Genomic DNA, 14,474 nt, shown 5'->3' with positions numbered 1-14,474 from the left:
CAAGAAATAATCTAAAGATATACAGTATACCTTTCCCTTACCCCCCCCCCCCCAAGCACATCTACATAGCTGTGATGCAATGGCACAACAAGAAATTGACACTGATACAATTCACTGATTTTTTTTTCAGATTTCACCAGTTTTATATGCATTCCTTTGTATGTATATTCGGTTCCATGTAATTTTATCATGTGTAGACTCATGACCATAGTACAGTCAGTATATAAAACAGATTAATCACAGGGATCCCTCATATTACACTTTATAGGCATGGCTACCTGCTTCCTTCCACCCCTCTGTTATTGTATTTTATTTTTGTCCGTTTGTCCTTTGAAGAAGGTATGGGGGCATTGAATGTTTTGTTCTTCACTGCCTCTAGAGTGTCTGTCCTATCAGAAATGCATAATACATATTTGTTAAATGTTGATCATAAGGCAGTGCTTTCTTGTGAGAAAGAATTTGCAGTGGGGAGCTTTGGTTTGTTTGAGGGCACACATAGTATGTTAGTTGTTTTTACTTTATAACCTTTCTCCTCAGCATTCCGTCCTCTCCCTCCTACCAGACTTACATGCTGAAATGCCTCTGGCTCCAGCAGTAAAATTGTGTTATTCATGGCTTAGCTCAGGTTAGTTTTATGGTACAGGACATAGGTGTCACGAGTACAGGCACTAACGGTTAATAGCTGGTTCGTGGATACCTGCTTAGATTTCCATGGGAGCCAAAACTCCTTATTACCTTTACCCTCAATGGTTAGATTGGAATTAAAAGCTGCGACTAGTGCCACTTCTCTGTCTGCTTTTTCTGTTTTCAAATGACATCCCAGATATCAATCCCTAAGCAGGGTCAGTTGGGGTTAAATTTTTTCATAGCATGCAAAATGCATGTTTTTGGTGTAGAACAAAAAGGATCCAGGTGTCTTCCACTTCTCATGCTTACATGTTTACTTTGAAGGAATCAAGGTTGCTGACCGAGTAGAGGACAAAGGATCAGGTGATGCTGTTTCACTTGACAAATTAACAGGCACAGCTCCCGAAGTGGGGCCACTGGTTACTCCACTGTGCGAGAGGGACATCCCGCCCTCCGAGACCTCTGCACTCCGTTCTGTGCTGAAGAAACCTGTGAAGCTGCGTGTAGAAAGCCTGCAGGTGAGTGTAGAGCTGCATTTCCTAAAGCAAATGGAATGAAAAGTCATTTAGGTCAAAGCAATACCTCTGAAATGCTAACTCATACTGGTTGAAAAGGAAAGGTCTTGCCCTGTTTACCCCCCTCCTTTTAATCACTTATAGCACTGGGCAGTTTATTTTTGTTCTTTCTTAAAAGGACTCATATGGAATATAGCATATAGGATTTAATATAGGTAGACTGTATTTTATAAGAGTTTCATAGTTCTTAATGTGGGAGTTTATTATTTCCATCCAAACTATTTGGTCTTGGAGATACCTCTTTTACAGGCATGCACCTTTCTCAGCCCAGTATGCACGAGAAAAGAATAGGTTGAAGGAAACTAGCTGGCATTTATTGAGTACTTTCTCGACTTCTGGCATGTATCATGTACATGTAACCTCAGTCCTCTAAGAAAGGTTTTAGCCCCATTTTACATAAACTGAGGCTTGAGGTTAAATGAACCCAGACGAACGTGATGTTGGCATCCATGATGGACTGTCCATGCTGTGAGAGGATAAGAGGATTGATCTGGAGTCAAAGTGTCTCATGTCATATCCAGACTCGGGGGTTTCAGAGCTGGGTAAATTACTTAGCCTTTTTGTACTCAGGTATTTTATCTATAAAAAGGATATTAGAAACTACCTTACAGGATAAACTGAGCATTAAGTGGGATAATAATGTAAAATTAGCACCAGTGCCTGGCAAATGAGAGGTACAGTTTTGTGTTTTTCCAACCTGTAGGCATTTTAACATACAATTATGTCTACAAACTGTTTCTACAGCTAAAATGAATTAGATTACCTTCTATCTACATGGATAGATGTTCAATGATCATTTAAAATGTTTTTTTTTTACATTTTATTGATTTTTTTTTTTTTACAGAGAGGAAGGGAGAGGGGGAGGGATAGAGCTATAGAAATATCGATGAGAGAGAAACATCCATTAGCTGCCTCCTGCACACTCCCTACTGGGGATGTGTCCTCAACCAAGGTACATGCCCTTGACTGGAATCGAACCTGGGACCCTTGACTCCACAGGCCGACACTCTATCCACTGAGCCAAACCGGTTAGGGCCATTTAAAATGTTTTAACAATTTTCCTGGTTAAGAGCTGATTTAGGTCTCTGTAATAGCACTGCTCATTCATATTTTGTTTTATCAAAGAGACTTACTATCTTAATTGTTTGTATAACTTTTATTGGTTAACAGTGTTACATAGCAAACATCAAGCTGCCCAGAATTGGGAGGTTTCTACAGGTGAAGTTTTTTGCAACTTTTATTGTTTTAATTAAAAGTAAGTCTAAAAGTTAACATGAACTTTGTTTTATGAGTTCCCTTAATTCACAAATATTGATCTGGGCATTTTCCTGGTTAGGAAAATGAAATGACTTAGGAGACAGTTGGTCAAGGAGGCTTGTTTGGGGCAGGATTGTTTTTTAGAGGTGGTGCTGCTGTTGGAATGGGTGTGCTGGAGAAAAAGACTAGTTGCAGAGAACAAGGGCTGGTCGGGTTTGGGTGAGACTGGACAAGCAGATGGTGATTTGGATGACGATTACCCAGCCCCCAGCTCTGGCTCTCCTGCTCTGCTCCAGGGCCTCCCTGTTCTTAGACTTGTCCCGTCTTGTTCTTCAGCGTTCATACTGTCCCGTCCTCACCCACTTGCCTGCTCTATAATCTTCCTTTAGAAAAGCACATTGGGACAAATACTGTCCTCTTTCCTTATTTCTAACTCAAGAAGATACTAATGCAGATAGGAGGTTTATACACTTACAGAAGGTGTGGTTCCCATGTTTAAAAGACAGAATACCCTAGTATATCACTTACCATTCCTTCTTTTCCTGTTTTAGTGCAATTCTTATACCTCAGACCATTAAGTCTGCCTCATCTGATACCATGTGTAGTGCACTGTCAAATTTGGCCACTCACAGTTTGCTTAACTTCGCTTGCCAGATCAAAAATGAAGGAATGAATTTAGCCCAAGTTACAGATTTCCATTCTTTGATTTTGGCCTAAAATAAAATACTGTTTACTAAAGTTAGATCTAGGCAACCTATTTTTTCTTTGTGGCTAATATTATGATGGTTTAGCCAGAACAATTATGAAAGTAAAGGTGGTCTGCAATACTGTAGTTTCTATTCCTGGCAGCAAAAAATTCAGTTGCTATTCTGAGTGACTGTGCATGTTTATGTAAAACTCACTGATGTTCATTTTGTTTAGGGACACTGTGACAACCTCTGTGATAATGGGACTCATCCAAACTTAATCTCAACTCTTGCAAACTGTTGCAAAGAACAAAAAGCAGGTAAGAAATTTATGTTTATTTTGAAGCCCAAGGATATCATTGTCTTGTTATAAAAAAATCTGATAGAAGGTATGGTATTATGAAGGACCTGCTAATGCGCCTTGATGCTTCTGAAATTATATGGAACTGAAGGGCAGTTGGGAGAGATGGAATCTCTTTGGAGGGCCTAAGAATTGATCCATCCATTTCATCGATCCATTTTTGCATGATGGTAAAACTTGATATTCCAATTTTGTAAAGTTCTAAGATATTCACGCAAAATTTACTTTAAAATCTATTTCTGTAATTTAATTAGAAGTACTGCTTATCTTTTTCATTTTGAAGTTTTTCTCTACAAATTGTTATACAAAGAATAACAGAATCGAAGATTATAGGATACACCTTTTAGATAAGAAAATAAGCTTACTTTTTTAATACATTTCTATTTATTATTTATAAAAGGTCAAGAAAACTATAAGGTACCAGCCTCTATAAATATGAGGAAGAGGAAGAGAGTTACTTTTGGAGAGGACCTAAGCCCTGAAGTATTTGACGAATCTTTGCCAGCAAATACTCCATTGCGTAAAGGCGAAACACCTGTTCGTAAAAAGGATTTAAGTACTGTCAGTCCCTTGCCACTTGAGCAATCACCAGTTCCCTCGCAGTTGTCTCAACCAAATTTTGATGACAAGGGGGAAAATCTTGTAAGTGTGAAAAATGTGGAACAAAGTTGTTTATATTTTCATCACACCTCACCTATTTTGCATGAGCAGTAATTATGCTTTGAAATCATGAAATGGACTAAATGATGTGTCATAGTATAAATTAATATATTTTTCTAGGTAGGTTATTACCAGATTTCTCCTACTAAAGGCAGTACAGTGGGGCCTTGACTTACAAGTTTAATTCGTTCCGAGACAGAGCTAGTTAAGGAGCTCTTTAAGGAGCTCCTTAACTCAAATTACTTTATCAACTCAATGCAAAAAATCGGCAGAGAGACAGCTAGTATCTCAAAAAACTCGTTAGTTGGGACACTCGTAAGTCAAGGCCCCACTGTACTTCAGTGACTCATTGTACATTGCATATTTAATGGAACCTAAGTGCTATGGATTATATGATATTTTATGTGTCATTAAGAAAAAATGCTGAAAGTTAAACTGTGACACACCATCATCTGTATGATGTGCAGTGGTCCCCTACCCCCAAACTGTGGTTTCAGTTACCCATGGGCAACTACAGTCAGAAATGTTAAATGGAAAATTCCAGATTTCAACAATTCGTAAGTTTAAATTGCATGCCATTCTGAGTACCTCATTTCATCTCATCACATAGGCATTGCATCATCTCACATCATTACGGGAAGAGAGAGGGGTGAGTACAGTACAGTAAGATATTTTGAGAGAGACCACATTTATATAACTTTTATTGCAGTGTATTATAACTGTCATATTATTAGTTATTATTGTTAATCTCTCACTATGCCTAATTTATAAATTAAACTTTAACATAGTATATGTAGTGTTCAGTATTACCCTGCGGTTTCAGGCATCCAGTGGGGGGTCTTTGAACCTATCCCTCTGTGGACAAGGGGGACTATTATACTCAGATTTCAGAGGTGTTAAAATGTGAAAGAGCAACAGACTTAGAATTGGTATATTGTAAAGATAAACTGTTCTTCTCCTAAGATGAATATTTACAGGTGGAGTTACTGGATTAAAGAAAATGAATGTTTGCACGGCTGGCATGGCTCAGTGGTTGAGCGTCAACCTATGAACCAGGAGTTCATAGTTTGATTCCCAATCAGGGCACATGCCCCGGTTGTGGATTTGATTCCCAGTGTGGGAGGTTCAGGAGGCAGCCAATCGATGATTATCTCTCATTCATGTTTCTATCTCTCCCTCTCCCTTTCTCTCTGAAACCAATAAATTTTTTTTTAAAAAAACACGAATATTTGTGAACTTTTTGATGAATATTGGTAAATTTCCATCAGAAAGTATGTACAAATTTGGATTCACTGCAAGATAAATACATACCTTTGTAAATCCTGAATATTAATTATACTTATTTAAAACAGCTTAATAGGAGAAAAAGTTGACTTGAAATTTTTAGTTTATTAGTGAGATTGTAACATTTTTCACATGTGTATAGGCCCTTTGAATTTTTTCTCTGAGAACTGCCTATTAATCTTCCTTACCTATGTTTTTATTTTTAAAAATTTATTTTAACTTTATTGATTTTTATTGTTTGTTTTTAGAGGAAGGAAGGGACAGAGACAGAGAGAAACATTGATGTGAGAGATACATTGATCCATTGCTTTCTTTTCACGCCTGACGAGGGATCGAACCTGCAGTCTTCTGATGCATGGTGTGATGCTCCAACCAACTGAGCCACACCAGCCAGGGCTCCTTACCTATTTTTATATTGGGACCATCATTCATTCTTTCTCCTGCTATTAATACCTTGATATATTTTGCTTTCACCTAGGAATAGAGGGACCTAATTTTACTTCCATGAGAAACAACTAAAAAACTGGAGACAATACACAGAACAGTGGTTCTCAGGAATTTAACATCAGGCAGCACAGGATGGTAATCTCTGAGCGGGGAGTAACAAAGGAGATGAGCTTATGAGAAGCCCAGCTCCTGCCCGGGCTGAATTTCTGAGCAGCATCATAGGGTGCGTTTACCTCACTGGGACCTGGCTGTCTCATGACTTGAGAAGATGGACTTGGGGCCTGGGAAAGTGAAGGAAGCTGGAGTTCACAGGGCAAAGTAGCAGAGACGAGAGAGTGGCATAGAGAGCTCTGGAGATCTGCAAAGGATCCCATTTGAGTCTTCTGCTCAGTGGTGGTCAACACACGCTGGGAGAAAATTGCTGGAGGCCAGGAAAGAACTACCCAGATGGCTGGAGCTCACACACACAGGGACAGGAACAGTGTTCCCACCAGCCTGGGTAGAAACACCTGGTAATTCAAGAGGGCAGTGGCCACTCCAGAGAGTGGCTCGTTATTAGTGGAGCAGAGTTAGACTAAAAATCAGACAGCACTTAAAAGCAAGCCATGGAAAGATCCAGCATGTATCCAAGTACTTAACTGCATTGAATAACAAAGCTCAAGAATAACATGCAAAAAATGGAACTAGACCACCAACTTAGATCCATACACAAAAATAAACTCAAAGTGGATAAAAGACTCAAACATAAGACGGGAAACCCTAAAAATCTTAGAAGAATCCATAGGCAGCAAAATACCAGACATACATTGTAGCAATAGCTTTACCAATATATCTCCTAGGGCAGTACAAACTAAGGAGAAAATAAACAAATGGGACTACATCAAAATAAAAGACTTCTGCACAGCAAAAGAAACCATCAACAGAATAACAAGAAAGCCCACTGCGTGGGAGAACGTACTTGCCAATGTTATATCCAATAAGGTTCTAATCTCCAACATTTATAGGAAACTCATACGTCTTAACAAAAGGAAGATAAACAATCCAATCAAAAACTGGGCAAAGGACTTCCACAGACACTTTTTGAAAGAGGACATACAGAAGGCCAAGAGACATGAAAACATGCTCAAAGTCACTAATCATCTGAGAGATGCAAATCATAATGACAATGAGAAACCATCTCACACCTGTCAGAATGGTTATCATCAACAAATCAACAAAGAACAAGTGCTGGAGAGGATGTGGAGGAAAAGGAACCGTCGTGCACTGTTGGTGGGAACGCAGACTGGTGTGGCCACTGTGGAGAACAATATGGAATTTCCTCAAAAAATTAAAAATGGAACTCCTATTTGACCCAGTGATCCCACTTCTAGGACTATATTCCAAGAAATCAGAAACACCAATCAAAAGGGACATATGCACCCCTATTGTTCATAGCAGCACAATTTACAATAGCTAAGATTTTTCTGTTCTTGCTGATCTCTCCTCTCCTCTGGGGTGTCTAATTGCACACATATTATGCCGCCTGAAGTTTTCCCAGCTCACAGATGGCCTGCTCCTTGTTCAGTCTTTTTTTTTTTTTTTTTTCCTGTTACATTGTGAATAATTTCTATGGCTATATCTTCAATTTCACTCATCTTTTAAACAGCCTAAGTGCCCATCAGTAGATGAGTGGATTGGAAAACTGTGGTACATCTACACACCTACGCTGCTGTAAAAAAGAAGGAACTCTTACCATTTGCAACAGCATGGATGGACATAGCGAGCATTTTGTTAAGCAAATAAGTCAGTCAGAGAGATATCACATGATCTCACTCATCTATGGAATATAATGAACAACATAAACTGATGAACAAAAATAGATCCAGAGACAGAGAAGCATTGAACAGACCATCAAACTTCAGAGGAAAGGCAAGGGAGACATGAGGGGATTAAGAGATCAACCAAAGGACTTGTATGTATGCATATAAGCATAACCAATGGACACTGACACTAGGGGGGTGAGAGCATGTGCTTGAGGTGGGGGTTGCCGGGGAGGTCAATGAGGGAAAAAGGAGACATATGTAATACTATATGTAATACTTTAAGCAATAAAGAATTTTAACAAATTTAAAAAAAAGTAACAATGCTATGCAGTATCAAGTGACATTAAATTCAAAGTGTCTGACATTCATTTACAAATTGATAAATATGTAGGAAAAGATGCTCCATAATGAGGAGAAAAGATTAGTGAAATTGAAGATATAGCCATAGAAATTATTCACAATGAAACAGAAAAAAAAAAAAAAAGACTGAACAAGGAGCAGGCAATCTGTGAGCTGGGAAAACTTTAGGTGGCATAATATGTGTGCAATTAGACACCCCAAAGGAGAGGAGAGATCAGCAGGAACAGAAAAATATATTTGAAAGATAATGGCTGGGAAATTTCCCAATGTGATAAAATGATAAACCTATAAAATTCAACCAATTTTCAGCATGTGAAATATAAAGTAAAGTACACCATGGCTTAAGATCAAGGATAAATGGCCTAAAAAATAGTCTGGGAAAACAGACACATGACATAAAGAACAACAAAGGAAGACATTGCAACGTGTGTACTCAGAAGAGGAAAAAAAAATCCTGTCACCTAGAATCTATATCTAGTGAAACTTATCTTTCATCAATACAAAGGTGAATTACTTTTGGCCGGTTTCTCAGTGGTTAGAGCATCATCCTGTGCACCAAAGGGTGTGGGTTCAATTCCCAGTCGGCACATAACCAGTTAGGGTATTCGATCCTTCATTAGGGTGCAAGCATGAGGCAACTGATTGATCTTTCTCTTTCTCCCCTCCCTTTCTCCCTCTCTCAAATCAATGAAAAACATCCTTGGGTGAGAATTTTAAAAAAAGCAAAAAAAAGTAAAGGCTTTTTCAGACATGTGAAGGCTGTAATAATTTATTACTATAGCAGGTTAGCATTGTAAGAAATATTCAAGGAGGTCACTTAGTCAAAAGGAAACTGGTTCCAGATGGAAATCTGCACTTACCAAAGCAATGAAGGGCACTGAGAATGCTAAATATGTAGGCAACAGACTGTGGCCTCTTCTTAATCTCTAAAAGATAATCATTCAGATTAAGAGTAACAACAGGCTATTGTTTGCTTTATAACCTATGTAAATAAAATATACAATAAAAATAACATGTCATAAAGACTGGGAGGAGTTCTTAGGCTATGCACAAAGTGGTGTAAGTTAAAGATGCATACTATAAATCATAAACTACTTTTAAAGGACAGCACAAATGTGTGGAATGCTGCTAAAGCAGTGCTTAGAAGAAATTTTTAAAAATTAAACCTGTATTTCAAAATAAGAGATGTCTCATTAATCTCAACTTACTTTTAAGAAATTAGAAAAAAATTAAAGTGAAATAAGGAGAAGAAAGGAAGTAATAAAGATAAATGCAGAAATTAGTGGAGTAGAAAATACAAACAATAGAGAAATTATAGCAATCAAAAGATAGTGCTTTAAAAAAACAGCGTTAGTAAACTTCTAATCAGACTCTTCAGGGAAAAGAGAGACTACTCAAGTTACCAGTGTAAGGAATGTGAGAGGTATTATAACTATATATGCTAACATATTAAAAGGATAATAACGGATATTCCGGACAACTTTATGCCAATAAATTCAACAACTTACATAAAATAGACACATTTCTTGAAAAACACTATATCAACTAAAGACATTTAAGTTGTAGTTAAACCTCACAGAGAAAACTGTATGTCCAGATGATTTTACTAATGAATTCTATCAAACATATATGGAAAATATAGTACTAATTCTACATATACTCTTCCAAACACCTTCAGGAGGTGGGAGTACTTCCCAGTTCATTAATGTCAGCATTATGAGATACCATAATCAGACATTATAAGAAAAGTATAGTCTGATAGCTTCATAAACATAAGAATATATAAAAAGAATACATGATTAATTGAGATGTAACCTACGATAGAAGATGGTTTAATATTTTAAAAACAATCAGTGTAATTCACCATTTTAACACAGTGAGACTGAAAAGTCTTATGTTCATCTCAGTAGAAAAACCATTTAACAATATCCAGGGTTCATTTCTGATAAGACCTCTGAGCAAACTAGTGAAAATAAATTTTTTTCAACCTGACAAATTTTATCTGAAAAATCAAATTTACTATTAAAATGGCAATTACATTGGAAAGAAAAGATTTGACTATTATATTACCATTTTACCTGAAGTTCCCCTGAATAATATTGTAATGTTAGGTTGTGTTTATTGATGGATTATATATTTTAAAGGAATTAGGACATAGGATTTTAAATAAACCAAAAAGTAACTTATTAGTGGATCATTATGATCACTTCTACTTAAAGGGTTTTTGTTTTGTTTTTTGGTGGATTGTAGTTAGTAAACATGGTTTCATTCAAGATAATTGGTAAATATTATAAAATATATTTTATTTTTATATGCAGTATCTTTTGTTTTGCCTTGACTTTTTTTTCAACCTTTTATTGATTTCCCATCTTTATGCAGACTAAAATGAATTCATTATTTGGGGGGCCTATTGCTTACATGTCCACTGAATTTAAGGATGTCTAATTTCTACTTTTTTTTCTTTGTTTAGGAAAACATAGAACCTCTTCAGGTATCATTTGCTGTTTCGAGCTCTCTTAGTAAGTCTTCAATCTCTGAGACTCTCTCAGGTAGTAACATTTGTTTATCTTATATTCATAAATGTTATTTGCAGTGTCTGTGTATATGAAATTTAATTTCCCTATTTTTAAAATTTTATTTTTATTAGAACAATGCATACTTGGCATAAAAAAACAAATAGTGGTGCTCGCTTCGGCAGCACATATACTAAAAAAACAAATAGTGTAGAAAGGCTTATAAGAAGCTTCTTACCCATCCATTTTGATTTCAAGTCCCACTTCATAATCATCCACATTTAACTTCCTTAGATGGGAGCTACTTTTCTCAGTTAGAAAAGTGGAAATGACATGAATTGTAAGGGTCATTCTGAAATATCCAAAATTGTTTATCAATATTAACATGGCATGTTGGGCACATGTACTTTCCAAGGTCTCTGGCTTTTTTATGATTGTGACAAGGTGACAAGGCAACAAATATCGCTGCACTTTCCTGACAGACCGGAACTTGGCTGGCAAGCATGTCATGGGAAAAAACACCTAGGATGGGAATCATTATTCATACCTTCCCCCTGGTTAAAATCTTTTAATGGCTTTTCGTTTGCTATGGGGCACGAATAGAGCTCATTAGCACAGAATCCAACACGTGCATTGTCAAAGTAGCTAAAATTTGAAGCATTTGTCTATCAGGTTCAAAAGCATATGCTCTTCATACTGCCTTTCATTTATATCATGAAAAGTAATCAAAATTTTCCTGAACTTTGTAAAATAAGATATTTTTATTATCATCTTAATGCCCTTTATTACAATTTCATTGTACAAAATGTAGCTTGGAATAAATGGAATGAGTGAAAACATGAATATTTTTTTTTTATATATATTTTATTGATTTTTTACAGAGAGGAAAGGAGAGAGATAGAGAGTTAGAAACATCGATGAGAGAGAATCATCGATCAGCTGCCTCCTGCACATCCCCCACTGGGGATATGCCCGCAACCTCTGGTACATGCCCTTGACCGGAATCGAACCTGGGACCTCTCAGTCCGCAGGCCGATGCTCTATCCACTGAGCCAAACCGGTTTTGGCAAAACATGAATATTTATAATATGATTTAATCTGTTATCTGAACAAGATAACACGCATTTTCCATGGAAAGTGTTAAAAGTTTCTGAGTAGTCAGTAAACTTAAAGTTTTAATATTTTTGAGTCTCAAAATGTCTTCCTAATGATAATTATGTTTAGATATGATAATATAGTAAAAGCAAAGGTGGGTATTCAAAAGCGTATGCAGTATCTGAGAAATGGTGGATCTTAAACTGTTTTGTTAACTACCCTAATTTTGCTTGTGTTTTGTTCTTCAGGCACGGATACATCTGCAAATAACCACGAGAAAATACCTTCCTGTAAAGACGGTAGGAGAACACGGACCACTAACAGAAGAAGCGTAAGTGTTTGTATTTGGTACAATGTATTTTTTTATTTTTTATTTTGTGTTAGATTTTTTCTTTTTTCGTGAGTAAGTGATGATGGGTAAAATCTTGGCTTGAATGGTGTTATTAAGAGCTAATACTTTATCCTACCTAGCATGTCACCCAGGTAATGATGTTTCTTTCCTGTTTTGGTTTTAATTAATTCTATTAGAAGAAAAATCCAGTAAAACAAGAAGCTTTCAGAGTTTGTGTTAATGTGGAAGATAATCTTTTTGAAAAGCGTTTTTGAAATTTACATTGTTTTATGGATTTTGTTGAGGTACAAAGTGGAGGAGAGTAGCATATAATAAACAGAGCCAGAAAATGGCATAAATATGATCTTTATTTAAAACTATACTTTGTTTTGTGTTGTTTTTTAACACAGGGTTTCAGTTATTTTCAGTATGAGCCTAATTTTCATTGAGTGCATATCTTTTGGTATTTTATTAAATTACATAAAATTGGATTTTTGTCGATAGCATCATAGTGCATAAATATATGCACTATGTTATATGTTATAGGGTTTTTAGCTGATATTGTTAGATGATACACCTAGAATTCAAACTTAGATAATCTAATAGTTCATGGTTGTTTTTTCATATAGCTCAACTGCAAGCAGTTAGGTGCTAACTTGTGGATGCTCAATAAATATTTTGGTGAATGATTAAATCAACTAATACTTAAAGTTTTTTTTCTTCCTCATAATAATTGGGCAAAGTGCGTATGCTTCTGGGTCCATGTTTGATAGATCAGAAATTAGTAATTACTGTTTCCCTCAGGTGAGGTTAAGTTGGTTAAAATACATCTAATGGAATTTGTGAATTTAGAGGAAAATATAAGAATAGTAGAAGAGCCTGGGAAAGAAAATAAATGTGAGAGAACGTGAATTAAAATGTAACTTCTTGCATTGTATGGTATGCCTACTTTAAATTTTCTTTATAGCAATTGATCAGTTTTACAGGAGATAGTGCTTGCAACTTACTTAATACAGAAGCTCAGCCTTGCCAAGAAAAGAAAATCAAGAGGAGGAAATCTCAAGAAAGCAAGTGCACAGACAGAGCACGTCCTAAAAAGAATCCGGTGAGTGTGTGTCCAAGATTTATTACAGAGTAGAAGTGGTGCATTTCTTTGTTGTGTGGCTGGGGAAATATGGAAACAAAATTTTTGGTTTTTTAGTTAACATCAGACCAAGAGTATTAAAATCATCTTATCGTAGAATAGTAAGGGCCATAAGAGATTATATACTCAATTCTTTATTACCTGAGGGCCTCTTTGAACCTTCTTTCTTGTGTTGGGTAAATCCAGCACAGTAAGTCATTGCACTCAAATGTTAAGTCAGTTCTTATCTCTGAATCTAATCTAACCTGATCCTATTTGGGGAGTCCTCTAACTTTCTGGACAGGGATGAGTGCACCCTCTGCACCAGTTTGACCTTGTTTCTGCCAGTGGCTGGATCGCTTCTCCACCTTTAAGGAAGAGTTTAGAAACTAGCTCTCAGTCAGTGTGTCAAGGCCTATCCTGGCTCAGATGCCTTCACCTTCTTCCAGTGGTCGGCAAACTCATTAGTCAACAGAGCCAAATATCAACTACAAAGATGGAAATTTCTTTTGCGAGCCAAATATTTTAAACTTAAACTATATAGGTAGGTACATTGTTATTAACTTAGAGTACTCCTAAGGCTTAGGAAGAGCCACACTCAAGGGGCCAAAGAGCCGCATGTGGCTCGCGAGCTGCAGTTTGACGACCACGGGATAACCGATCCTAGCACCTTAATCCAGTTACTTGTCTCTCTCCCCTTCCCTGATCTAGATCTTCCTCTGCCATACCCTCAAGCTTCTTAATACCCAGGCCCCTCTCACTTTTAATAATATACATTTATATGTCTTACTCTCCAATCCCAGCCTTGTATCCATTCTCGTTCAGACTCCCTTACTCATATCCCTCTGCTGGTACTAATAATCTTCTGGCCCCTCTGTTTACTCTTAACCTTTCAGCTGCCCCTTGATTTCCCATGTTTCCTTATTTATTCTAAACCATGTGAGCTGTTTTCAACCACTCTTGTTAGTAACGTCAGCTCTGCATCCCTTTCATTCCACGTCCACTCTGGACTAATCTAGCCAGGATCCCCTCTCCCATCCACTATCGCTCCTGGAGACACACAGATGCTTCTGCAAATCCATCCCACATAGTGTCTGACGTTTGGTCTCATTCTCCCCCACTTCGCAACTTCACTGTATTTTTCCAGAGTATCCGCTGAGGTCTTGTTCTCACCATCTCAGCAACATTCAGCATCATTGAGATCATTCTTACAGTCTATGTGAAAGGTTTATTTTCTTCCACCTACCCTTAGATGTTTCTGTTACCCAGAGTTCTACTCTCTGCCCTTCCAAATTTTGTATTTTCTGGGTGATTTCATATGCAGCATGGATGGTTGATAACTCCCAAATCTTT

The 14,474-nt window shown here is 37.0% G+C and overlaps 1 protein-coding gene across 1 annotated transcript in view; it reads left to right on the top strand.

The window, feature by feature from the left end:
* Positions 1 to 14,474, top strand: part of CDCA2 (cell division cycle associated 2) — a 71,027-nt gene that overhangs the window by 32,975 nt on the left and 23,578 nt on the right. Inside the window, exons 7-13 of the mRNA XM_081091070.1 lie at positions 952 to 1,145; positions 3,381 to 3,465; positions 3,907 to 4,148; positions 4,777 to 4,815; positions 10,530 to 10,608; positions 11,916 to 11,998; positions 12,966 to 13,103. Of these exons, the coding sequence (XP_080947196.1) occupies positions 952 to 1,145; positions 3,381 to 3,465; positions 3,907 to 4,148; positions 4,777 to 4,815; positions 10,530 to 10,608; positions 11,916 to 11,998; positions 12,966 to 13,103 (860 nt within the window). The remainder of the gene's footprint in view (positions 1 to 951; positions 1,146 to 3,380; positions 3,466 to 3,906; positions 4,149 to 4,776; positions 4,816 to 10,529; positions 10,609 to 11,915; positions 11,999 to 12,965; positions 13,104 to 14,474) is intronic.

Source organism: Myotis nattereri (genome assembly GCF_964212035.1).
Source record: "Myotis nattereri genome assembly, chromosome: 5".
Taxonomy (NCBI): Eukaryota; Metazoa; Chordata; class Mammalia; order Chiroptera; family Vespertilionidae; genus Myotis; species Myotis nattereri.
The sequence above is the reverse complement of the archived record's forward strand: the minus strand, read 5'-3'. Positions and strand labels throughout refer to the sequence as shown.